Raw genomic sequence first — 27533 nt, 5'->3', positions numbered from 1 at the left:
TTATCTCCCTCACTAGCTTTAAGCACCAACTGTCAGAGCAGCTCACAGATTACTGCACCTGTACATAGCCCACCTATAATTTAGCCCAAACAACTACCTCTTTCCCAACTGTATTTTATTTATTTTGCTCCTTTACACCCCATTATTTTTATTTCTACTTTGCACATTCTTCCATTGCAAAACTACCATTCCAGTGTTTTACTTGCTATATTGTATTTACTTTGCCACCATGGCCTTTTTTGCCTTTACCTCCCTTCTCACCTCATTTGCTCACATTGTATATAGACTTGTTTATACTGTATTATTGACTGTATGTTTGTTTTACTCCATGTGTAACTCTGTGTCGTTGTATCTGTCGAACTGCTTTGCTTTATCTTGGCCAGGTCGCAATTGTAAATGAGAACTTGTTCTCAACTTGCCTACCTGGTTAAATAAAGGTAAAATAAAAAATAAATAAAATGGACCCATGCATTAGTAAGGAACAAACCAATGAGACATCTCTTTGTATATGTATTTTTGTTTCAGTTAAGAAAGGGCAGTCAGAAATGCATCAGATGATCCAGGAGATAATGGAGAAGGTTAAAGAGGTCAAATGCTCAGTGGAGCTCAGCAAGATGAGTCAAAATTGTCAAAACCAACAATGACTGCTATGTGTGACTTAGTTGACATGGCACCTACTACCACACCCTGTTCAAAGGCACTTAAATATGTTGTCTTGTCCATTCACCCTCTGAATGGCACACATACACAATCCATGTCTCAATTGTCTCAAGGTTTAAAAATCCTTCATTAACCCGTCTCCTCCCCTTCATCTAAACTGATTGAAGTGGATTTAACAAGTGACATCAATAAGGGATCATAGTATTCACCTGGATTCACCTGGTCAGTCTATGTCATGGAAAGAGCAGATGTCCTTAATGTTTTGTACACTCAGTGTACACATTTTCAGGAAAATGTGTCATAAAATGTATTATTTATATCTCTGATCAAAAGTTAAATATGTTCATACAGAACAAACGTTTAAATACGCGGATCTGTTTGTATTTGTTGGATGCCTGTGTTTCTGTGCTATTCTCTTTTTTAAACAAGGAATACCATCAAAGGTCGTCTCCATAGCAACCTGAAGCGTTCAGGAAACAAATTGTAAAACATGTTCTTCTCACCGAACAATAGCAGACAGGGTAAACTTTTATTTCGTTTATCATGAGCTCAACAACGAGGAGTAAATCTCATGTTTCGGTACTGACGTCAGCGGTAAATCCACTTGCAAACCCAAGAGGAGCGAAAAAGCTTTGTGAGCTTTGTCAAAACCTTGCGTACCTGCAATGCACCAAATGTCGAGTAACTTTCTACTGGTAAGTTTATGAAGTAACGTTAGTAGTCGACATAGCTAGCTAGCAAAGATAGTACTTAAATGACCATAAATAATTATTGCCATTGTTTAAATATGGCTCCACTTTTTTTGTTGTGTAACTAGTGGACTCCGGTAGTTAGCTACACAACAATAACAACTTGCTAGTAAATTACAGTAGTTAAAAGCTTCTGACTTGTAAGTTTTATGAAAAATACATCTGACCAGTTTCAATACTAGGTGGCAGTGTTTAGCTACAAAAGTATTACTAGATTGTCAGAGAACACTAAAAGCAGACTTGTGTTTACCTTAGTCAAAATGTGGTACTGGAAACAGTTGGAAAGCAAGTTAGCTCTTCTGAAGCATATTTTTAAGAGAATAATGTCAAGTGAATTATGCCTAAGCCCTATCACGTGGTCTCTGAAAGAGCGCAACCTTATGTAATAGCAAGTCCTACTGAATTTCTAGTTTTATATGCTACATTTAAAAGCACAATCCTTAATTCGTTCTTCATCCAAACAGTAGCCTCGCCACTTGGTTTGCTGTATTTGCTGAATTTGTCACTTTTGGGAGAGCTAAGCTTCTTACTAATACAATTCCTTCAGAAAGTATTCACCTTTGTTATGGCAGGAGTAAAAATGTGCTTAACAAGTCACGTAATAAGTTGCATGGACTCACTCTGCAAAAAAGGTGTTTAACATAATTTTTGAATGACCTCTACCTCATCTCTGTACCCCACACATACTGTAAGGTCCCTCAGTCGAGCAGTGAATTACAAAGACCAGGGAGGTTTTCCAATGCCTCCCAAAAAAGGGCACCTATTGTTAGATAGGTAAAAAAACAGACATTTGAATATCCCTTTGAGCATTGTGAAGTTATTAATTAGTCTTTGGAAGGCGTAGCAATACACCCAGTCATTACAAAGATACAGGCGTTCTTCCTAACTCAGTTGGCAGAGAGGTAGGAAACTGCTCAGGGATTTCACCGTGAGACCAATGGTGAATTTAAAATAGTACAGTTTGTCTGTGATAGGAGAAAACTGAGGATGGATCAACAACCTTGTAGTTACTCCACAACACGAACCTAATTGACAGAGGGAAAATAAGGAAGCCTGTACACAATACAAATATTCCAAAACATGTATCCTGTTTGCAATAAGACACTAAAGTAAAACTTTAAAAAATGTGGCAAAGAAATTAAGTTTGTCTTGAATACAAAGCTCTATGTTTGGAACAGGTGTGACCTGGGTGTCCTGACTCTCTGTGGTCACTAATGACCCCATGGCATTTATTGTAAGATTAGTGGTGTTAACCCCAGTGTCTTGGCTAAATTCCCAATCTTGTACTCATACTATCATGGCCACCTAATCATCCCCAGGTTCTAATTGGCTCATTCCTCTCCCCTGTAACTATTCCCCAGGTCGTTGCTGTAAATTAGAATTTGTTCTAAGCAACTTACCTGAGGGTTAAATAAATCTAATTAAATCCCCAGTGGCCGGGTTAGGTTTTGACTTAAATCTACTTCACAATCTGTGGCAAGACTTGAAAATGGTTATGTAGAAATGATCAAGTATCAATTTGACTGTACAATCCAGGTGTGCAAAGCTCTTAAAAACATACCCAGAAAGACAGCTGTAATTGCTGCCAAATGTTATTCTAACATGTATTGACTCAGGGGTGTGAATACTTATATAAATGCGATATTTCATTTTCAATACATTTCTAAAAACATGTTTTCTCTTTGTCATTATGGGGTATTGTGTGTAGATGCGTGAGACACTTGTTTTGTATTAAAAAAAATATTCAGTCTGTAACACAACAAAATGTGCAATAAGTCAAGGGGTATGAATACTTTCTGAAAGCACTGTACATAATATGGCCTAGTGCTTGGTGACAGCCTTCCACTAGGCCCAAGCTTTAAGGGATGAGACACTAAATCCATTCCCTCTGAGGGAGCTTAAAAGTGTGTTATATCCCTGGCTCTATTCCCCCTGCTGCATCTCTTCTTTTAAAATGCATTTCCCTCATCCTGCAAGTATTCTCCAAAACAAGAGAAAAACTAGCCTACTTCTGGGGCCAGCTGTCTGCCTACGTCCCGATTTAATACACGTCTCCGTGCCAAGGGTCTGCATAAACACTGCCATGCTGCGGAGCAACAGCTACAATCCCAACTAGCCAAACACACCATACATTATGGTCTACAGACTCAGAGTTAGGGACCTTCAATGAATGAGAAAGTACAGGTCTGTGTCCTTAGGATCCCCTTGACTCTTGTGTGAGTGCATAGTAAGTGCATGCACATTTCAGCCCTTGTGAGCCAGCCCATATGCTGTGTTATTGCCATGACGTGACTGAAACTCCAGACCAGTAAAAACACATTGGAATGTTCAAGCACCGCAGAAAGAAAACATGAGGAAACTCAGACAGTTCCAACGCATTGGGAAAATAGCAAGATGCATGAAATTATAAACCTGTTATTTAATGGCATACAATTTAGGATACCTTTAGGGGAATTGAAAGATGTTGTACATGGATTCAAATCATAGCTTAGGCCTATGCCTTCTTATTAAACTGTTAGAGAAGGCAATGTGACTTATGCAGGCAGACTGATGTCTCATCTCGTCTAGTGTCGCTTAAAATGTTTCTGTAGACAGATCTATGTATGACATGCCAATGCATACAGGTACAGGTATAATGTCTTCAAAACAAAGTTCCGGAAAACAAGAAATGCCATTTGGTGAAAGTAAGTACTGTGAGAAACCACATTGCTCACATCCAGTCCTGTGTGATTTGCACAGCAGGGTCAGCTAGGACAAAGGGAAGGGAGCCCATTTTGGAGATTGGAATGCAGCCCATGTCTCTTTTTTCTTTTTTTCAGTGACACGGAACACCAGCAGGCTGACTGGGTAGGAATCCATGAGAAGATCTGCCAGCTGCTCATCCCCATCCGCACCGCAATGCCCTTCCACAGCCTGCAGGCGGACAGAGACCACCACCGCGCCCAGATACTGCACAGACAAGTGAGGATCAGACACTCACCAGGGTCTCATTCATTAGGGCACACCAAAGTGAAACGTTTTTGTTTTGTTTTTAAGGGAAACAAAAACCATCGATTCTTATGGACAAGTCCAGTTAGGGAGGCTCTTTCAGTCCTTTTCTACTGTTTGTTGTCTAATGAATATGAACCTGAATAGAGATAGCTGAACCCCAAATCAATGTTTTGTCAGACATTTGCATAGCTAAAGAGTAATTTGAGGACGAGGATTTCATGCCATCTGTTAATTAAGAGCCTATACAACATTTTAGAAATCTGTAGCCCTCAATCGCAAATTACGTCTGTAGAAATGTCAGATAACTTTGATTTTGTGCGGAAACAACCTACGGAAAAGCATGCCCTGTACTGTAACTGTCGTGTCTTTGCCTGGTGTAACCCCTGTTTAGGAGGAGCTGATTGAGATCTCCAGGGCTGTGGCTCAGAAGAAGCTGTTCGAGGGGAAGTATCAGGAGTCACTGCCTGCCGCCCAGCTCTCCCTGCGCTGTGCTATGGATGTCTACGGCCCCAGTGCTGTCCAGCTGGTCCCTGCATACCTCCTGCTGGCGGAGGCAAACGTGGGTGAGTCACAAGATGGAGGAAACTCCCCATGAGCTGGCAGTTTTACCAAAGAACCACAGGAAAGCAGAGACCAAATCGATTCAAATGCAGCTATGAGATACTATTGTATTTACAATATTCATGCAAGGGTAGTAGTGGATACATTAGATTTTAGAGAACCTGCACTGTGTCTTCAGTCCATTTTCAGCATTGTGTTGAACTCAAATCATTGCTGATCTGTGTCGAACTCTTTGGAAACACTGTGATCCATTCCTTTCGGGCCGAATCTTACTTGGGAACCGTGCTATTTCATTTAGCTGCACTCGCAATAACACCCGCAATAATATGCTAAACACGTGTATGTGACAATAGAATTTGATTTGATTTGAATTCCCTCTCAAATCTCCCATTTCCGCTAAAGTCAGAGATACGCACATGGATCTAAAGCTACTGTTCAGTGTTCACAGTCAATAGTCCTGCCCTGTAGATTCATGATTTAGATGTTGAGACCATTACCTCTGATCTGTAGGCCCATAGTTCTGTGCTGTTTAAGTTTAGTTTTGACCTGGATGTGACCCTTGACCCTGCTACTCTGACCTGTAGAGTGACCAATGCCACTGAACTGTAGACTGTTGTTGTGTTGCGAATGACCCATTCCTCTGCTCCCCTCCCCCCAGGTCTGGGCAGTCTGTCCCAGGCAGAGGGGTACCTGTCTCAGGCCGAGTGGACAGTGATGAAGACGCCCGAGTGTAGCCAGACCGTCCGCCACCAGCTGCACCGCAACCTGGGTCGCCTCTACACCGCCACGGAAAACCTGGAGGGAGCGCTATTGCACTTTGCCAACGACGTGAGTGTCAAAGCTTATCAGTGGTCAAATCTACCAGTGCTTCAAAACCACAGATTTACTATGGCAGTCAAACTATAGGGGGGCATTTCAATTGTGTAAAGTGGCTTCCTCTCTTTGTTTCTTTGGTGAAAAGATGGGATTTAGTGGGTCTACTTCATATTTACTAATTTCAGGGTTAGAGAGTAACAGATTACATGTAACATATTACAAAAAAAACGAAGTGAAATCCGTTACATTACCAGCAAAAATATTGTAGTCAGATTATAGATACTTTTGAAAAACTAGATGATTACTTGACACCTTTCTGTTTTATCAATGACACTCAAATCAGCATTGAAAAAAGGCACAAGTTTAAGTTTGTTCCACCTGAGTGAACAATCTTAAACCACAAGTCAGAGACCACTATGATGACACACCAAGTGTGTTTGATGGATTGCGTCCAAGTATGTCTTCCAATGGTGCAACTGCTGTCTGCATCCAAATATTATTCCGTTTTAAATAAATGTTTGGAGGTAAGGACGACAGCAGTGGTGGAGCCTACGGGTGATACGGGTATCACTTATTATTGATATCTACATCGCGCATTGATGTGAATCACACTGCTGGCAGAACTTAGCGATTTCCGCTAGATGGGCCAGCGGCAAAGCCGAAATTGGCTATGTAAAAATGTATACATTTGCTTTTTAGTCTTAATTTAAGGTTAGGTTAGGCATTAGGGTTAACAGTGTGGTTAAAGCTAGGGGTAAGGTTAGGGTTCCGTTTAAAATCTGATTTTCTGACTTTGTGGCTGTGCCAGCTAGTAACCACTGTGCAGAGCTCCCTCCAGAACAAGGTTAATGTCGAAAAACAGAACCTGCACTTTTAAAGATCCAATGCAGCCGTTTTTATCTCAATATCAACTACTTTCTGGGTAACAATTAAGTACCTCACTGTAATTGTTATCAGTTAAAATTGTAAAAAAATATATATATATTTTGCTAGGACGGTCTGGGAGTGGCCTGAGTGGAGACGGGAAAACTGAAAGCTAGCCGTTATTGGCCGTCTTTATTATTGGTCTATTAACTAATTTAGCACCTGGTGTGGTCACCAGGCAGGCCAGAAATCCATCGCACCAAAACAGGCTGACATTTCAGATAGCCTTTTTAAATAGCTTTTACAACAAAAGGGCATTATCATCATTTTCACAATTTCACAGTATTATTTCAAACTCATAGTGTGGAAGTATATATAAAACACAAGAATATCTCATTTTTGACTGCACTGGACCTTTAAGGGGAAAGTAATCTAAATGTAACTGAAAGTAAACAGATTGAATTACTGAGTTTGTGTAATCCAAAAGTTATGTTACAGATTACAATTTTGGACAGGTAACTGTAATGGATTACATTTAGAAAGTAACATACCCAATCCTAAAAATCTGAAAACACAATGATCGCAGTGCAGATTATAAGGAGTTTTACAGTATTGTTTTAAACCAATCAGGGCCTGTATTCACAAAGCGTCTCAGAGTAGAAGTGCTGGCTAACCTGATCCTAGATCAGCACTCCTACTCTGAGACGCTTGATACATATGCTCTTTTGCATGTCCAAAATGTTAGCTCCGTGTTCACTGAAGGTTGCTATCCCCATGCCAAACATAAGTACCAGTGGAGAATCTCAGGAATTATGAATGCACTTTGACTACCTATTTGAATAGAGGTATAATATACTGCAATATTCCAGATCTGAACCTGTTTCTTTGGTTTTCAGGTGTACTATGCCAGTGAGGAGTACGGCTTGGATAACATTGTCACTTGTGGTGGCTACTTTCTGATGGCCAATGTCTTTATCAAGCAAGAAAAGATGGATATTGCCAGTTCCTTATACACTGAGGTCAAATTTAAATACGTGCCTGACAGTAAAACTGAAGATAAAATACTGTGTTATCATGGTTATATTACTGGTCTAGTAGCATTAAAACAGCAAATGCGTCCATGAAAACATAGTGTTTTGGTGTGTTAGTTTGCCTGACTACTTTTTTGTGTCTGACTTTACAGGTAGCAAGTACATGGCACTCTCACCTCACCAAACTTTTGGAGACGCATACTCCAGGATCCATGACGCTGGAGCACTCTTTTGGTGGGTACAGCTTCATATCAAATAGATACCGAGGACTGCTGAGAAATATGTATACATTCTTTGGTGGTGCGTATATGTGTAATGCATCTACAACAGGTTTATGTATTGACAAATCATTCAAACCAAGACTAAATTAAAATGGAAACTTGATCAGATAATGGCTCCCAAGTGGCACAGCGGTGTAAAGCACTGCATCTAAGTGCTAGAGGTGTCACTACAGGCCCTTGTTCAATTCCAGGCTGTATCACAACCGGCCGTGATTGAGTCCCATAAGTCCCATGAGTCCCATAAGGCGGCGCACAATTGGCCCAGCGTCGTCCGGTTTAGGGTTTGGCTAGGGTAGGCCGTCATTGTAAATAAGCATTTGTTCTTAACTGACTTGCCTAGTTAAATTAAGGTAAATAAAAAATAAATGAAGATTATGACGCTGTTGAATTAGCATCAGCTCCTTCAGTCAAAGTCAGTACCCAGAACCATTGTGAACAGATTGATGGTAGATGATAATAAATTGTTGACACACAGAGATAAATTGGTCTATTTAATTCTGTGGGCTCACTAACAGCCACATGCTGCAGCCAATCACACACTTAATAAACAACACCACTGCCAGCTCTAAGTGGCTTGATGACATCAGTAGGCATCATCATCTCCACCAACCCAACAGCATTTGGCTTCATTTGTGGATCACTGAAAATAAGGTCAGTGGTGCTAAATTTAGCATCTTACCCTGACGTGCTATCCTAGAGCTAAACCCCAGCTTTAAATCGACAGTGCTGGGGGCTGACTAAGACCATTCATGACACATCTCTGGCTGTTGCAGCATCCGACACCGCCTCTCTGCTGCTGCCCTGCCCTAGTCACGATGCTAAGCTTGTTAGCGGCAATGCAATTCCCCAGGATTTTCAGGCGAGCCACCACTGCAGAGCATGAGCTTGCTGTTAGCTCACACAGGTCAGTTTCTGCTGGGATGTGTCTTCATCTCCTCTATTGTGCGTTCTGGCACAGGATGGCAAATTATGCGCGCCCCAGGTTGGGTGCTACTGTTGGCTACATCTACTCATTGGTGGTGGATGAAGTAGGTTGACCCTGTCACGGCCACCCCAAACACATAAACAATGTAAAGCGCTTTGGGACCTGGTGACAAAAGTTATTATAAAACCAATCCATGAACATAAATGTGTGTGTTTGTGTGATTTCTAATGATCCCCATGCACATAAAGGCCCTGCCTAATGGGACAACCACATAGCAGGCTTAACTTGCCCAGCCATAAATTGTCCATCTTTCCCTTAAACAATGGGAATGAACCAGGAAGATCCGTTTTAGGCTATGCCTACTGGAATTCCTAACAGTTTGGTTGTTGTCAGCGAAATATAAAGTCCCCCCCACCACCCCAAATCTTCCATTTACATACATGATTTGTGTGAGAGTCTATTGGAAATTAATTAGATTCTTCTATAGTCTGGCTAGGCATAACAGATAATGAAAAAGCAGGAAACCTATATTTCAGTTAGTATTCAGTGGTCACAGTCAATAATTCTGCCCTGAAGACTCATGAAGTTGAGACCCTTACCTCTGATCTGTAGGCCCATAGTTCTGTGCGGTTTAGGTTTAGTTTTGACCTGGAAGTGAATTCATTAGCATAAATGTGTGTGTGTTTTATATTGATCTCCATGCAGATGAAGCTCAGCAGGCGGAAGCGGACCAGATGCTAAGGGCCATGCTGAAGGTTCAGGAGAGTAGCCCCAAGCAGGCTACGGCCCAGAACACCCTAGTGGCCCACTCTCTGGCCATGCTGTGGTTCCTGGGAGGATCCCCAGACAAGGTGAGGTGTTATGATGACCAGTGATCTGGTGGTTACTGGTGACACCCTGACACATTTTCCTCCACCATGTGCTTCCCATGGAGCGCTGTCTAGAGACAGGATTAGTTTCTAATTGGTAAAGCTTTAAAGATTATCACTCTGGGGGGATTTAGTGGGACTCGATGCGACTGGCTTGATACTCTAACTGCCCTCCCCGGGCTTCTGGCCAGGCATCTTCTCTCTGATCTCACAAGTATGCTAGTGCTTAGTGGGGGATTTTGGGAGTATTATCCAAGGATGTAGCTAGTATGCATATCTATGAGAAAGGAGAAAGGTCATGCAAATGGAGAGAAGGATTTGCCAGGAGAAGTTTAATAGTTGACATTGTGAAGGTCACTCAATCCCACTGACCAACGAATTACCCAAGGAGGGAGTCTCTGAGTTTAATGCATCAGAAAGGGAGTCAGGGGGGATAAGGTATTTATAATTATGGCAGCGTTTCCCAAACTTGGTCCTGGGGACCCCAAGGGGTGCACGTTTTGGTTGATTATTTGAATCTGCTGAGTAGTCCCAGCTGATTCAAATGATCAAAGCTTGATGATTAGTTTATTATTTGAATCAGCTAAGTAGTGCCAGCTGATTCAAATGATCAAAGCTTGATGATTAGTTTATTATTTGAATCAGCTAAGTAGTGCCAGCTGATTCAAATGATCAAAGCTTGATGATTAGTTTATTATTTGAATCAGCTGAGTAATGCTAGGGCAAAAACCTAACCGTGCACCACTTGGGGTCCTGAGGAATGAGTTGGGAAAAACCCTGAGTTACGGTCTTTAGTTCAATAGGACACAATGTCTTGGCGAGAGTAAATAACACACAAACCCCGAAAGTCTCCCACGTCTGCTTCGATCTCTCCAGTCCCTCCCTCGCTGTTGTTGCAGCGATCAGGAGCAGCAGCTCTTGTCACATGACAACAAAGATAGTAAGAGGAGTTGGCTAAAGGACATGCAGTAGAGATCTGGAGCAGGCTATGATTGATCGACCTTCAAAGGGGGTTGAATGAAGCTCAGCTTGGCTAGCCATTACAGTGCATCTTAATGACAGTTGCTTGTCACCTATACCTCATCTGCACGATCTGAAAAGGAAAGTGGGAGAAGCCAAAGAGAGGAGACTTGGTTTTAAATGCTCTGTTCTTTCAGATCAGTGTGGTTGAAGGAGAAATATGAGGACAGGAAGCCACCATTAGAGATGACTGAAATTCACCTAGTCTGACTAGGCATGACAATGAAAAAAAGCAGGAAAACCAAGGACACATTTTTCATTCAATACCATATTTCAGTAGTGGTGTATAAACATATCTATTTTCCCCATTGTCCGTAATAACTGGAAAAAGTTAGATTCCCTTTACAGTTGGATGCTTCCAGAATTAGGCATGTGTGTAAACTGGCTACATTGGTATGGATGAAGATACTGAATAAGCCTTACTGTGGCAGGTTTTATTGAATCTATCCAAAGTACTGACTGCACTTAATTTCCATTGCTTACATTTGTCAATAAACAAAACATTTTTAGATATTGCCTGAATCATTTCAGTTCAATACCTTTCATCGTGGTGCATTAACATCAGAAGATTTGTATTTATTGTGTCTGGTTTGTAAAACGTCCCAGGCAGTGTCTCGGTAGTTCCAAATACTTTTCTTTCCTCGTCTTCATTCCTTCATAGCCGCTGATAGATCAAAGGACTGGATATGTTTTCAACTGTCCTTTCAGATCAGTGAGCATGGTGCTAAAGGAAGCTTTTATAGACTGTTGGGGCAAAGCCGTTTTACAGTGATACATATTACATACATAAATGAATATACTGTGTATATACACACAAGAGGCAGTGGGTGCAATGGCTTTACTGTGTGTGTGTGTGTGTGTGTGTTGTCAGGCACTGGAGTTTGGCAGGAAGGCCCTGCAGTCCAGCCAGCTGGTCCCAGACCATAGCCTAACAGAGCCCATCCAGGGCCTGCTGCAGCTGGCAGCAGAGAGAGGCCCACACCTTACCATCGCAAGCTGACTGCCCGCCTGCCTGACCGCCGGTCTTCTTGACTGCCTGTCCATCCACCAGCCGGCTACCTCCTCAGCACAACACAAAAGAAGCACACTCTATACATGAAAAAATGGGCCATAGTAGAATCATTACAGAATAAAAGATGTTGTGACTTTCCATGGTGACTTCTGATAGATAGGCTGTGACTGAACAGTAAGGATGTGTCATACCGGTATGTGTGTTTTTGAGTTGAGAATAGAAAAGACCCATGATGCAGACATGTTGGGAGAGGTACATTTCAGGTGTGATGTTCAGGCTCATATATGTCCACACTTGAGACATCTTCTATTCCCATTTGTGGGTATTAAGTATGCAATTACACTGTTGCCATGTAGTTTCTTAATAAATACCAGGTAACTAGCGGTCTGTCAAAATTAGCGTCACCCCGTTTTCATTAATAAGATAATGCTGACATCTCATTGTACGTGAGTGAAACTTTATTTGAATAGTGACAGAACACATGTCTGTTTTGAATAATGATTCATTTTATTTGAATAAAAAAAAGAGGTGTGTCTTTACATCATTTTTGCATGAGTAAATATATCAGCTCGAACCAAATTTAGGATCCATTTTTGCCATGCTGTCAAAATGGTTCACATAATAATGATAAGAGTAATGATTGACCCTATTTCTTCACACAAAATTCTTGAATGACTCGAGCCTACAGATGCATGGCATTAGCGGTCCAAACGTCATCATTTATATAAGTTTTTAGTATTTCATCATACATGGATGGTTTGAAGGAGACATTTCTTGTGTTATGGAGTATATTGAATTTGTATTTGAACCCACAAAGTTTAATCAAATCATGAAAAAAGGATGGGCGTAGCAGTTTATTGATCAACTAAATATATCAATCAATATTGTAAACCGTAGAGCAAATTCAGGTTATTTTCTGAAAACAATGGATGGATGAAAGCACCCTAAGGAATTCTTTCAAGTCCTACATATGTACAGGTCATTTCTGACATGTCTTTATTATTATTTATATCAAAACACAAAGAATAAATGTTAAAATCATTTCACTACTAGTATTATTAGTATTGAATTTTTACAACAATGCTTGTTTTTGGCATTCAGATTCATTTCCTATGTGTTGAGAGGCAGAGAAACTCAAGAGACACATTGGATTCCTCAATTCCCTTTCAAATATATGAGCCAAATATACATTAGCAGCAATTCAGAAATAAATAGTAACTTTTAAGTTGTGTTGTGTACACAGTCACCAATGAGGATAGTCACAAACCCTTCACACAGCAGAGGTCAGTACAGAACAGGCTGGAGTGTTACATCATCAAACCAGCACCAATTTGATAGCTTTAGCCATGTCATAAATAGAACAGCCAGTGTAACCTGTTCTCGTCAATTGGTTCCTTGTCTCCTTCCTATGGTGGGCACTGATCGGAAAAGACGGGATAGATGAAATCAATGACTAGTTGGGGGTGCTGCCAGGCCAGTTTGAACCGTGATTTCCTATCCGTGTCCACAAAGGAATTGGGATGATAAGGCATTTTATGTGTTTTTGGACACATACTGAACCATACTGAGTAAATTAACCTAGATACGCTGTCGGTTATATGAATGTAGTGAGCAGGGATATTATTCCAACAATGCATAAGTTGGAGAAAAAGGTCATCCTTTAATTCTTTCCTATGGCTAGTCTTAAGGTCTAGAGGATGTGTTCTCTTTACATTAATCTAAAAAAGAATTAATGTGGAATGACACAGGCTTCATAAAACACAATAAACGGAACCTTTAAAAAAAAAAAGGGACAACAACAATTGTAGACCAGTCACCCAAAAGCTGTGGAAGGAAGCAGGGTGACTTAGACTTATTGATGAACAGACCCCGTGGCCCTATGTCAAGTACAGGGGAATCACAGTTCTCAGAGGGATATTTCATAATGCTGGACAAATCACAGTACTGTAAATGGTGTTAAATCCCAGGGGAGCCGCTCAGATACTTTACAGCTTTTTCCCAAAATGTCACAAATTCTTTGCTGCGTTCACATTTGGCACGCTTGTGATTACTGCCTCAGACCCCTGTTAGATTCCAGACCGTTAGTAAATCGCCGCCACAAAAATCAAGCTTCACAGCGGCCTCACTTTATTTGAGACAAGATTAGTGCACACAAACCACTTTTTTCCTTAAAAAATACCATAAACACTGAACATCATAAAACAAGCAAGGGGGAAAAAAGTGCACGTTAACCTTCATGGTACACCACATTTTTTAATAGTTTAACATTTATTTTTTTGTTTGTCATCAATACACATTTTAGGCAGATCTGTAGCTAGGATGGATATGTCACATGCCTTAGGAGTGGGGATGAGATCAAGGCTGCTTCCCTGAGTTATGTTTGAGAGTCAACTGTTTGACATAGAAGCCTTCTACATATGGGTTATGGACCTCAACAATAATGGCTAGTCACTAAGTGGCACAAAGTAGGGTGGCTTGTGCTTTGGATGATTGCTGCGAATGCTTTTTGGTTGATGGCGGATGCCCCAGAGTTGATACGTAGTGGATAGGTATTTTTTTAAGGCTGAGTGGTAGAAGATTTACCGCAATTAACCAACAGCTCAAGAGAGAAGCTCTAAGCCACAGGTATCCCTGGAGAAGTGTTCCTTTTGAGGAATGAAACGGTAACATTCTATCAAACACACTGTAAAAAAAGATAGTATTGTTTTGCATTTTATTTGTACAAGTTTATGAAGTTTAGCTCACTTGAGAAGAATAAACAGTAATTTGTCATCGGCCAAAACATTAGGCTGATTAACCGCATTTAGCCAAATCCACAGAAATGTTAGCACGCGTGTTCTTTGTTAAAACTTTATTTTTGACATTGCATGTTCCGTACAAACCAATCTGTTGTACACAATAGCTTACCAAAATGTTTAAGTTTAGAAAGTTTACAGTTATTTCAGCCCCTAGGATTTTCATTTCAGCCCGATACTAGTAAGCATAAACGCTTCTAAAATTATTATTTACAAACAATTTACTTGACTATATTTACATCCTATGGATGGATCAAAGCTTGCAAAGTCAAGGCTCACTTGAAACCACAAGGATGCTGGCAGATATGTATGACTCAAAGTAGTTTATTCTATGGCAGTGAGAAGTTCTGTTTTGAGGTATATTATTTTTGTAGGTGTAGTGACAGCTTCCGCACTGTAACTCACTGTTCCTAGACGGATCCAACTTTCTTCCCGAGAACTATAAAATGAAGAAAAATAAACCGTGTCTCCGTTTGACTATTGTTCCTGTAAAAAGTGTATTTTTTAAATTTATTTTTTAAAGCGAATAAAAACAAGCCCCTAAAAACATGACATTGAAAACAGAGTGACTGCAGGCTCAATTTTGGGTCAATTGTGCTTGACCTATGCTTATGTGTTTCTAGATGCATTCTCTTAACAGGAAATAGTGTAGTGTTGTTACTCTACAAGGTGCCCCTAAGCAATGGCCCTAGGTCAGTTTTGTTATTCTAATGAGCTTTAAGATGTTCTGATATCTTCAATTAAGAGTTAGGGGAAGGGAAGTCAGACCATAGATCCAGTGTTTAGGAGCTCCTCGTCAGCGTTAGGGGGGGGGGGGGGGGGGAGTTCCATTTTGATTCCAGACAATTCATGAATTTAATGCAAATGAAATGTGATGTCGATTTGTATTTTATGATTTTCAATCATCCCATTTCCAGAATTAACTGAGGTAGAAGATGGAATTGGCCCCAATCTGCACTTAATAGTTCCCGTGACAGTGTAACCTGTCTGTCCTCTGCTACATGGAGCTGGTGGGCAGTCTATCTAGTCCTCTGTGTGTACCCCTCTCCCAGTCATGGAGAAAATCCCATGCAAAACAATTCATTTCACCAACAGTAAATCAAGCCTGGCTACGTCCTCAGTGGTTAATCTACAACGACGACCACGCATCAATCTCATTCTCCAACATACAGTTTTGTAGTGTGTGCTCGCTCAATAGGATGGACAGATTTCCGTTGACTATGTGCTGGTGTATGTAACGCTCTTTAGGGTTCTCCCAAAAAAAACACTCTTGCTCAACTCACCCTCACAAAGCAATTGAAAACAAAAAGATTCCGTAATTCAGCTAACCTTCTGGATCCCACTTCTGCCACCAACTGCAGTTGTAAACTAACTGGGTTGTTTGCAGTGGGGGAGAAGAGGAGAAGAGTCAGGGGAGCAGCCTTAGATCTCTATGTGTTTATGGGGGGAGTTAGTATGAGAAGGCGCGTGCGTCTACATCTGTTCGTCATGTCAGTTTATGTGGTCATAGCATTTTTCATTACATTTTTGTTTGTTCAGCTCATGCTTTTGCATGTAACATCCTGCCTGTGTAACGTGTATTGGAGTTTGTGTTTGTGCTCTGCAACAGGAATGTCCACCGCCAAATGTTCAGGTGTGTGTTTGTAAGTGTGTGTGTGTGTGTGTGTCTTTGAGTGTGTGTGAGTGTGCGTGCGTGCCTTGGCTGTGTCCAGCTCACTCAGTCAATAATTTGATCTCGTTGGCAAGGAGGGTGTTGAAGTTGTAGGCCGGGTCGGGGAGGTTGGGTAGCACCGGGCTGGGGCCAGCTTGACGGCTCGGGGGCTGAGGGGTGGTATCGGCCAGCTCGGGGTCGCTCTCGCTAGAAGTAGAGCCCACGCTCATGTTGCACACGGCCTCGGGCAACACGCTGCTGACTGCCGGGCACACCTCGGGCTCGCTGCTCGTCTCGCTGGCGCTGGACACCACCGAGAGCAGTGACATCTTGCGAGTGAGGCGGCTGGGCAGCAGCGAGAGGGCATGGTCGGCCACGATGCCCGCCACGTCCATGCCACACGCCTGGTCGAAGGCGATGAAGCCCACGTTGGCGTTGGCCTCGCACACCACGAAAGAGCCGTCGTTGAGCTGCAGCAGGTCGATGCCGCACACGTCCATGCCCAGGATGTTGGACACCTGCACCGCCAGCTGCTTGCCCTGCTCGCTCAGCGGGCACATCATCCCCACGCCGCCTGCGGAAAAGAAGGGGACAACAGAAAGATAGGGACATCAGTCACCACACTCACACACACACACACTCGCCAGTCATCACTATAGACTGTTCACTGTGTGCCATACATGGACATTATTCACATTCTCTGAGGCCTCTATAGCGAGGAATCATAGAAGGACAGAGAAAACAGTGACCAACTCTCGGGACCACTATTTCTTGATGTCTTGTGAAATGTGGAATTATTAGTATTTCTTTTGGCGAAATAGATAGAAATAGGATGGACAAACACATACATCATATACTATATGACCCAGCCAGAGCAACTGAGAATCTATGCTTGCATAAGACAAAACCAAATCTTGTTATAACATCATGTGACACTTGTCATATAACTGTGGAACAATTGATGACCGATGACCCCAAAATGTCACAAGACATGAGTGTGTCGGCTAGTCTAAAACTGCAGATGTTATGACAAGCATAATCATGTCTGTCATCAACCACAAAGTCACGTTCAAGACAACTAACTACATTGCCCTTCTGTGGTCAAATTCAAGTGCACTGCTCCTCTTACTGTTCCCTATGATATGGTGTGGTTTCCTAACATAGACAAACTATGACTCTGCAAAAATCCATTGGAATCCTCTTGTGAACCACAAAATAAACGGAAATAATGGAAATACAACGTTCAGTGTAAAAAAGAAGAGTTTCTTAGCCAACTAAAGAAATTCTCATTAATTGAAATTAACATAACATAACAAAGCGACATTTGTTTTATGGAACTCCATTAATCGCGGTTACTCAGAGGTAAATTTCTGTGAGAAAGTTTCTAATTTTCTGGTTTTCTTCTGGGGGGAATGCCGTTAACTGTGATTACCTTTGTGCAAAGGAAGGAAGCGAAATCTCCTCCCTCGCAAACGGAATCTCTTGGCCAAACCCCTCCCGTCGCCCGTGTTTTGTAGACATGCATTCTTACAATACAGACCATTTTGACTTTGTGGCTGTGGAATCTAGCGGAAACCGTTTATCAAACACACATAGGCTTAAAAATCTCTGCACCAATTTAACTTCATTGGGATAGGGGGCAGCATTTTCACTTTTTGATGAAAAACGTGCCCAGAGTAAGTATTTTCATCAACATTTATAATGAGTATTTCTGTAAATCACTGCATGTTTTGGAACTACTGAACATAACGCCAATGAGATTTTGGGATATAAATATGCACTTTATCAAACAAAACATACATGTGTTATGTAACATGAAGTCCTATGAGTGTCATCTGATGAAGATCATCAAAGGTTAGTGATTAATTTTATCTCTATTTGTGCTTTTTGTGACTCCTCTCTTTGGCTGGAAAATGGCTGGGTTTTTCTGTGACTTGGTGGTGACCTAACATAATCGTTTGTGGAGCTTTCGCTGTAAAGCATTTTTTAAATCAGACACTGTGGCTGGATTAACAAGAATGTTATCTTTAAAATGGTGCCTAATACTTGTATGTTTGAGAAATTAGATTTATGAGATTTCTGTTGATTTGTATTTGGCGCCCTGCAATTTCATTGGCTGTTGGCGAGGGGTCCCGCCAGCGGAATGAGATGTGGTTAAGCACCGTCTTCGCCCTATCCTGATTCATCCAAATAATCAACACTCCTGCTCGTAATCACATAATTCTACGTGAGCCTTGACAGATTATTGCCGTTTTATCTGTCCACGAGAGATTAGAACTCCATAAAAAAAACAGATTTGACTCTGACCTTGGTTTTCTCTAGCAATAACCAGTCTATAGACACTGTGGTGACAGCATCACATAAACAGCATCACATAAACCTAATTTATATTCTGTCTGTAAAACCCTGATGAAGGCTACATGCTGAAACGTGTCGGTTGTAAACAAGAAGCATAAAAAACAAACGTCCATTGTCCAAGAATAATATCCTTCTCTCCTCTGGCCAGCATCACTCACCCAGGGAGCAGTTGCTCTGCATGCGTCCGTCGGTGGAGCAGCGCAGCATGGAGCCGATGACACGGCCGCCCACCAGCACCACCCGGACGTCGCGACCGTGCGACTCTTTCACGTACTCCTGGAAGAGGTAGGGAGCGTCGTGGCGAATCAGGTGGCTCAGGTCAGCCAGGTGGTGCTTGTCCCTGGCCAGGAACACTGCCTTTCCTGTGAGAGAGGGGTGGGGTGGAGGGTGGGGGGGTTGTTGAGGAGTGTAGGGTAGGGAGAAATGTAGAACTTCTCATTACATCTCAAGAATCTCAAAGATGCTTTAAAAGACAATGATCGAGTTAAACAGAAAGTGAGCAAGGGTTTTCAGTCACAAAAGTCCTCATCCATTTATCTGACCGTTGCCCTCCTGACCATGTAATACTCTGCAAACAGTGCCTTCAGAAAGTACTCACACCCCTTGACCTTTTCCACATTCTGTTGTGTTACAAAGTGGGATTCAAATGGATTTAAGTCTCTTTTTTGTGTGTGTCAACGATCTACACAAAATACTCCGTAAAAGAAAAATGTTACCTTTATTTAACTAGGCAAGTCAGTTAAGAACAAATTCTTATTTACAATGACGGGATACCCCGGCCAAAGCCTAACCCGGACGATCCTGGGCCAATTGTACGCCGCCCAATGGGACTCCCAATCATGGCCGGGTATGATACAGCCTGGAATCAAACCAGGGTCTGTAGTGACACCTCTAACACTGAGATGCAGTGCCTTAGACCGCTGCGCCACTCTGGAGCCCTAAATAAAACACTAATATATGTTGATTAGATAAATATTGAAACCCTGAGTCAATACATGTTTGAATCAACTTGGGCAGCGATTACAGTTGCGAGTCTTTCGGGATTGTCCCCTGGATTGCACAACATTTGCCCATTATTCTTTAAAGAATTATTCAAGCTGTCAAATTGGCTCTTGATCATTGCTAGACAGACATTTTCAGGTCTTGCCATAGATTTTCAAGCAGATTTAAGTCAAAACTGTAATTCAGCAACTCAGGAATATTCACTGTACTCTTAGTAACAACTCCACCATAGATTTGGTCTTGTGTTTTAGGTCATTGTCCTGCTGAAAGATGAATTCATTTCCAGTCTATGTATATATCTGGTGGCGGTCTGTGTATATTTGTAAACAGCTGGTGCACAAAATGTCATATTTTACATTAACTCTGTACCGGTATCCCCTGTATATAGCCACACGGTTACTTTACAGTTGCTCTTTAATTATTTGCTATTTTTATTTCTTATCTATTCTTTACCTAACATTTATTCATCATAAAACTGCATTGTTGGTTAAGGCCTTTTAAGTAAGCATTTCACTGTAAGGTCTACACCTATTCGTCGCATGTGACAAATACAATTTGATATCCCAGTGTCTGGTAGAAAGCAGACTGGACCAGGTTTTAGCTCCCCAGTCCTTAAGAATTACAAGCATACCCATAACATGATGCAACCACCACTATGCTTGAAAATATGGAGAGTGGTACTCAATAATGTGCTGTATTCGATTCGCTCCAAACATAACACTTCGTATTCAGGACATAATGTTAATTGCTTTGCCACATGTTTTGCTATATTACTTTAGTGCATTGTTATACAGGCTTCCTTCTTTTCACTCTGTCAATTAGGGTAGTATTGTTGAGTAACTACAATGTTGTTGATCCATCCTCAGTTCTCTCCAATCCCAGCCATTAAATGATGTGACTGTTTTAAAGCCACCATTGGCCTCATGGTGAAACCCCCAAACGGTTTCCTTACTCTCCGGGTACTGAGTTAGGAAGGATGTCTTTCTTTGTAGTGACTCTGTGTATTGATACACCATTCAAAGTGTAATTAATAACTTCACCATGCTCAAAGGGATATTGAATGTCGGCATACTTTTTTTTTAAGCAGACATCTACCAATAGGTTCCCTTCTTTGAGAGGCATTGGAAAACATCCCTGGTCTTTGTGATTGAATCGGTGTTTGAAATTCACTGCTCGACTAAGGGACCTTACAGATAATTGTATGTGTGGGGTACAGAGATGAGGTAGTCATTAAATAATTATGTTAAAGACTATTAAACAATGCATTTTCCCCCTCAGGTGACTGAAAAGATTTTGCATGGGTCCCCAGATCCTCAAAAGGTTCTACAGCTGCACCATCGAGAGCATCCAAACAGGTTGCATCACCGCCTGGTATGGCAACTGCTCGGCATCTGACCGTAAGGCGCTACAGAGGGTAGTGCGTATGGCCCAGTACATCACTGGGGCCAAGCTTCCTGCCACCCAGGACCTATATACTAGGTGGTGTCAGAGGAAGGCCCAAAACATTGTCAAAGACTCCAGTCACCCAAGTCATAGACTGTTCTCTCTGCTCCTGCACGGCAAGCGGTACTGGAGCGCCAAGTCTAGGACCAAAGGCTCCTTAACAGCTTCTACCCCCTCTATAAGACTGCTAAACAATTAATCAAATGGCCACCCAAACTATTTACATTGTTTTTACACGGCTGCTATTCACTGTTTATTATCTACATGTAAGCATAGTCACTTTACAAATTACCTCGACTAACCTGTAACACCGCACATTGACTCAGTACCGGTACCCCCTGTATATAACCTCGTTATTGTTATGTAATTTTCTTGTGTTACTTGTAGATTTTATATTTTAAAATGTTTACGTATATTTAGTCAATCTTTTCTTAACTCTAATTCTTGAACTGCATTGTTGATTAAGGGCTTGTAAGGGAAAGGGGGATACCTAGTCAGTTGTACATATTTATTATGTGACTTGTTAAGCACATTTTTACTCCTGAACTTATTTAGGCGTGCCATAACAATGGGGCTGAATAGTTATTGACTCAAGACATTTCAGATTTTCATTTTTAATTCATTTGTAAAAATGTAGTGAAAACATAATTCCACTTTGACATTGTGAGGAATTGTGTGTAGGCCAATGACACAAAAGCTCAAATTAATCAAATAAAAAATTCAGGCTGTCAATGGGTGTGAATACTTTCTGAAGACACTGTGCGTACTTTCAGTATTTTTCTGAAGCTGACAGTGATATTGTGAACGCTGACACCTCTCACATGAAAGGCCATGTAACAATTTAAATGTAGTCATCTTTCAAGACACTCGGGACACTGACTGAGAAGCCATGGTGGGGAGAGAGCAGAATGCCTCTCGCACTAGCTAGCAAAAATGCCAGGGCCCATTTTAATTAGTGCAGACTCTGTCCTCGTGCTCAGTGGCATGTCCTCTAACCCCAACACAGGTCAGCGTTGACTAAGGGACCAGGGAGGGAGACCCGTGAGAGGAGCATGCGAGTGTGGTGGGGTGTGTGTAGAGATATTTGAATAGGTTGTGTTGCTTACACCACACAGACAGGACAAAATGGTAGCCATGACACCTCATAGCTGAGATCAAACAACAGGACAAGGCCCCATGGAACAGGAGCAAAACAGCTGTCCAATGAGATAGAGAGGGGGCACACTCACTAAAACCCAGTGTCAACCAGCCAACCAGACTACACATTCAACAAAGAGGACCACTTAGCTTTACATGTGAGAAAAGAAGGAACGGCTCTGCCCATTGGCATTGCTATTGGCTAGGTATTTGGATCTTAAGTCCTGTTAAATGCTCAAGAAATGGCTCATTGGCTGATATCCACCAATGGTCACTTTCCTTAACAATGCCTTATCTTGATAGTCTATGCCCTGTCGCTACCCAAAGTCTATTATCCATATAGACAATGGACGACCAACTAGGAGACCAACTAAAGTGTCAATGACTATGAATAGATAGGTTGATGGGCCGGCAGGCCTCTGTGGAATAGCCCGTGGGCAATCTCTTCCCAAAATGGCAGGGTTCTAAAAAAGGTCTCTGGCAATCCTTAAAATAAATAAAGTAAGAAAATATCAAAAGAAAGGGACCGTGATTATTAATATGGGTTTAAATAAGCTGTCAAAGATTCATACTTGGTGCTTTCCTCAAACAATTAGCACTCATTTGTCAAATTATATTAGGTGGACCACGGTGCCATCGGCCACAATGCATATTTGACCTTGATTTAACTATGCAAGTCGGTTAAGAACACATTCTTATTTACAATGACGGCCTACCCCGGCCAAACCTAGTCAAATTGTGCGCCGCCCTATGGGACTCCCAATCACAGCCAGATGTGTTACAGCCTGGATTTGAACGAGGTAATATAGCGACACCTCTTACACTGAGATGCAGTGCCTTAAATGGTGGAAGAGGAGTAGAGAGAGACGGGTTTGCATAAACCCAGAAGCCTGGGCTGTAAAGAGACAGCAATGAGAGAGGGGAGGGATGGTTGCAGTCAGACTGACCTCTGTGGCCACGAGTGTTCTTCACCACCACAGGGTAGCCCAGCGGTTCCGCCTCGTCGATCATCTTGCGGAAGTTCTCGTGTCCTCCTACGAAACACACAAGACAGACACACATACACGTTACAATTTGTCCAATGACCATACCCCCTCTATTAACCCTCTGTGTACCTCAGTCATTTGACCGTGCGGAATGGGGTTTGTTGCTATAGGATCCATGTTGTGACTTGTGAAGCAAGAAGTAGAGTAGTTTAGTCTTTATTATCCCAGGGTGGCAATTGATTTGGCAGCATGTAGTAAAAACACATTGAACACATGACAATAATATACACCAAAACAATAAATAGAGCAATATGCACAATTAACAGTATTTCAGACGTATTAGTTTTAAACTTGGGGAGCCTGTATCTGCCCTCTGAGGGAAGAAAGATAAATTCATCAAACAAGGGATGCTGGGAGCGTTTCAGAATGGATTGCGCCTTACGGATGACTCGTGGCTAATAAGAAATTATTACCATTGGATGAGGATTGCTGTGGGTATGTCATTCTGTATTTATACTTGGCTGTTTTATCGTCTCTGACTTTTCATGTGACTATATCTGATAATATTTCTAATACAATTGACCATTAAGAACACTATTGACATTTAAACGTCATTTGGAGAGAGAGAGAGCTCTGCTTCAGTTTGCTCTGTCTGGGACTGAACTGTTTGGAATATTGAGCACTGAAATTTGAGCGAGAAGGAAACACAGGATCATTTAGATTTTTTTCTGTGCTCTCGGTCTCTGGTCTGGCGTTTTAACAGAGAACCAGATGTGAGCTGCCCTGCACATGCCTTTTTCAAAAAAGAACACGTCCACACTGCTGTGAGAATGAGAGAGGGAGACAGAAAAAGAGAGAGAGACACAGAGACAGCAGCATATACAATTTAAAGCTCAGTTCGACCATGTCACTGGCTGCTGTGGCGGGGTTAGAGCCAGAGGAGGGGAGGGGCAGGAGGGAGGGATCTTTTATTTTCAAAGTCATGAGGGAGGAGGGGCACATTACATAAGCACTCCAGCTTCCCTGCACCGCCTGGTCTGCCTGGCCTCGTTTTTCTGAATGCTATTCGGGAAAGATTATCCCTGCTGCCCTTGCCAAAACACACGGCATTTGATTTTTGCAGTGGCAAAAAATAAATTATCTAAATACACAGTCGCTGTCAGATTTGATGTAGTCTTACAACAAAACAAAAACACAGCGAGTGTGTGGTTTTGGCTTAGGACTTACAGGCCCTGTTGCCTGCCTGTGTTCTTACACATCCTGCTTTGTCCAACGTAATGAAGGAAGAAATTCCATGGAAAATGTGACAAATACCCCCAAAATGACACAGATTATTTGTGTCGGAGAAAGGGTTGATGATAGAGGAGGGGATTGGATGTGAGATGCTCTTTCTGTTTTGATTCTTAAGATTATACTATCGGGTGACTTTTTATGTTAATCCTGGTTGTAGAACCATTTGTCACGACTATGTCTAGACTCAGACCAACTCAAGCGCATTTAAAAGCATGCTTGGCGAATCATTCCCTGCGAGGCAGGTAGCCTAGTGGTTAGAGCATTGGGCCGGTAACCAAAAGGTTGCTGGATCGATTCACTGAGCTGACAAGGTAAAAATATGTCATTCTACCCCTGAACGAGACAGTTAACCCAGTGTTCCCCGGTAGGTCGTTATTGTAAATAAGTAATTGTTTTTAACTGACATGCCTAGTAAAATAAATAACAAATATTTAAGATGGCATATCTCTGATACAAGGATGCACCCAATTCATTATCATTGCCCTCACTTCAAGAACAAAGAGAGCAGCTGTGCTTTGATTTAGTAGTCTTCCGCTTTATGTAAAATCTGCGGTAGTGTAAGGACTTTTATTTTGTGATAATGTTGTAGATTTTAAGCAGTATATCCTTAGTTATTATAGTCCAATATATATCCATATAAGATCTCAAGTAGTGTGTGTGTGTGTGTGTTTTAACCCTTCACTTGTGGTCAGATGTCTGTGCTATAAAGGGCCACTCCGCTGAGGAATTCATCTGGAAGAGCTCTGCCCATTCTGGGCAGTAAGGTTGCTGAGCAAGACACATTCTCCTGGAGGGGATAAGTTGAGTTGTTGACCAGTTTGAACCATTTATTTTTAAGTACCATGTCAGTCAGCTCTCTGTTAACCTCATGTTAATGCCATATTTGAAGTATGAGTAGTTCTGTACCGACCAATAAGAAGTGCATCACGTGACAGTATATAAGCCATGTAAAGAAAAACTCAAGCTTCCATGGTATTGGTTGAAGCGCAACCCTTCCATCGCGATGAATTAAAGAATTGAACCTGGACAAACTGTCCGAGATTCCTTGAGTCGACTCCTTACAAGCTGTCTTAAGTGTGAGTTTCGAACCACCAAGACTCTTCCTAGAGCTGGCCGCCTGGCCAAACTGAGCAATCGGGGGAGAAGGGCCTTGGTCAGGGAGGTGACCAAGAACCTGATGGTCACTCTGACAGAGCTCCAGAGTTCTACTGTGGAGATGGGAAAACCTTCCAGAAGGACAACCATCTCTGTAGCACTCCACCAATCAGGCATGTATAGTAGAGTGGCCAGACGGGAGCCACTCCTCAGATAAAGGTACAACAGCCCGTTTTGAGTTTGCAAAAAGGCACCTAAAGGACTCTACAGACCATAAGCAACAACATTCTCTGGTCTAATGAAACCAAGACTGAACTCTTTGGCCTGAATGCCACGTGTCACTTCTGGAGGAAACCAGGCACCATCCCTACGGTGCAGCATGGTGGTGGCAGCACCATGCTGTGGGGATGATTTTTAGCAGCAGGGACTAGGAGACTAGTCAGGATCGAGGGAAACATGAATGGAGCAAAGTACAGAGAGATCCTTGATGAAAACCTGCTCCAGAGCACTCAGGACCTCAGACTGGGGTGAAGGTTCATCTTCCAACAGGACAACAACCCTAAGCACACAGCCAAGACAACGCAGGAGTGGCTTCAAGACAAGTCTCAAAGTCCTTGAGTGGCCCAGCCAAAGCCCGGACTTGAACCCGATTGAACATCTCTGGATAGACCTGAAAACAGCTGTGCAGCGACAATCCCCATATAACCTGACAGAGCTTGAGTGGATCTGCAGAGAAGAATGGGAGAAACTCCCCAAATACAGGTGTACCAATCTTGTAGTGCCATACCCAAGAAGAGTCGAGGCTGCCAAAAGGTGCTTCAATAAAGTACTGAGTAAAGGGTCTGAAAACTTATGTAAATGTGACATTTCAGTAAAAGAAATTATACATTTCCAAACATTAAGAAAAAACAGTTTTTGCTTTGTCATTATGGGGTGTTGTGTGTAGTCGTGGCCAAAAGTTTTAAGAATGACACAAATATTAATTTTCACAAAGTTTGCTGCTTCAGTGTCTTTAATTATTTTTGTCAGATGTTACTATGGAATACTGAAGTATAATTACAAGCATTTCACACGTGTCAAATAATTTTATTGACAATTACATGAAGTTGATGCAAAGATTCAATATTTGCAGTGTCGACCCTTCTTTTTCAAGACCTCTGCAATCCACCCTGGCATGCTGTCAATTAACATCTGGGCCACATCCTGACTGATGGCAGCCCATTCTTGCATAATCAATGCTTTGTCAGAATTTGTGTTTTTTTGTTTGTCCACCCGCCTCTTGAGGATCGACCACAAATTCTCAATGGGATTAAGGTCTGGGGAGTTTCCTGGCCAAAATATCAATGTTTTGTTCCCCAAGCCACATAGTTATCACCTTTGCCTTATGGCAAGGTGCTCCATCATGCTGGAAAAGGCATTGTTCGTCACCAAACTGTTCCTGGGTGGTTGGGAGAAGTTACTCTCGGAGGATGTGTTGGTACCATTCTTTATTCATGGCTGTGTTCTTAGGCAAAATTGTGAGTGAGCCCACTCCCTTGGCTGAGAAGCAACACCACACATGAATGTTCTCATGATGCTTTACTGTTGGCATGACACAGGACTGATGGTAGTGCTCACCTTGTCTTCTCCGGACAAGCTTTTATCCGGTTGCCCCAAACAATCGGAAAGGGGATTCAGAGAAAATTACTTTATCCCAGTCTTCAGCTGTCCAATCCCTGTACCTTTTGCAGAATATCAGTCTGTCCCCAATGTTTTTCCTGGAGAGAAATAGTTTCTTTGCTGCTCTTCTTGACACCAGGCCATCCTCCAAAAGTCTTTGCCCCACTGTATGTGCAGATGCACTCACACCTGCCTGCTGCCATTCCTGAGCAAGCTTTGTAATGGTGGTGCCCCGATCTGACAGCTGAATCAACTTTAGGAGACGGTCCTGGCGCTTGCTGGGCTTTCTTGGGTGCCCTGAAGCCTTCTTCACAACAATTGAACCGCTCTCCTTG

The 27533-nt window shown here is 42.1% G+C and overlaps 2 protein-coding genes across 2 annotated transcripts in view; one reads left to right on the top strand and one right to left on the bottom strand.

Moving 5' to 3' along the window:
• The first annotated feature begins 1108 nt into the window (after positions 1-1108).
• zmynd12 (zinc finger, MYND-type containing 12) lies at positions 1109-12822 on the top strand. Its single transcript, XM_020506249.2, has 8 exons — positions 1109-1355; positions 4229-4370; positions 4792-4963; positions 5620-5789; positions 7538-7660; positions 7825-7906; positions 9584-9729; positions 11639-12822. The coding sequence occupies exons 1-8, from the start codon at positions 1204-1206 to the stop codon at positions 11765-11767; spliced, it is 1116 nt and encodes a 371-aa protein (XP_020361838.1). The 5' UTR covers positions 1109-1203; the 3' UTR covers positions 11768-12822.
• Positions 12266-27533, bottom strand: part of LOC109907940 (beta-citrylglutamate synthase B) — a 27870-nt gene continuing 12602 nt past the window's right edge. Inside the window, exons 3-5 of the mRNA XM_020506248.2 lie at positions 23113-23199; positions 18742-18945; positions 12266-16799 (exon numbers count right to left, since the gene is read on the bottom strand). Of these exons, the coding sequence (XP_020361837.1) occupies positions 16288-16799; positions 18742-18945; positions 23113-23199 (803 nt within the window). The 3' untranslated portion in view covers positions 12266-16287. The remainder of the gene's footprint in view (positions 16800-18741; positions 18946-23112; positions 23200-27533) is intronic.

Source organism: Oncorhynchus kisutch, linkage group LG17, assembly GCF_002021735.2.
Source record: "Oncorhynchus kisutch isolate 150728-3 linkage group LG17, Okis_V2, whole genome shotgun sequence".
Classification (NCBI taxonomy): Eukaryota; Metazoa; Chordata; class Actinopteri; order Salmoniformes; family Salmonidae; genus Oncorhynchus; species Oncorhynchus kisutch.
This window is presented reverse-complemented; position numbering and strand designations above follow the sequence as displayed.

What these genes read in the sequence shown, in the direction of transcription:
- zmynd12 (XM_020506249.2), top strand. Translation starts at nt 1,204, where the DNA reads ATGAGCTCAACAACGAGGAGTAAATCTCATGTTTCGGTACTGACGTCA. An exon ending in GACGCTGGAGCACTCTTTTG is followed by an intron (nt 7,907 to 9,583) that starts GTGGGTACAGCT and finishes ATCTCCATGCAG; the next exon opens with ATGAAGCTCAGCAGGCGGAA. An exon ending in TGGGAGGATCCCCAGACAAG is followed by an intron (nt 9,730 to 11,638) that starts GTGAGGTGTTAT and finishes GTGTGTTGTCAG; the next exon opens with GCACTGGAGTTTGGCAGGAA.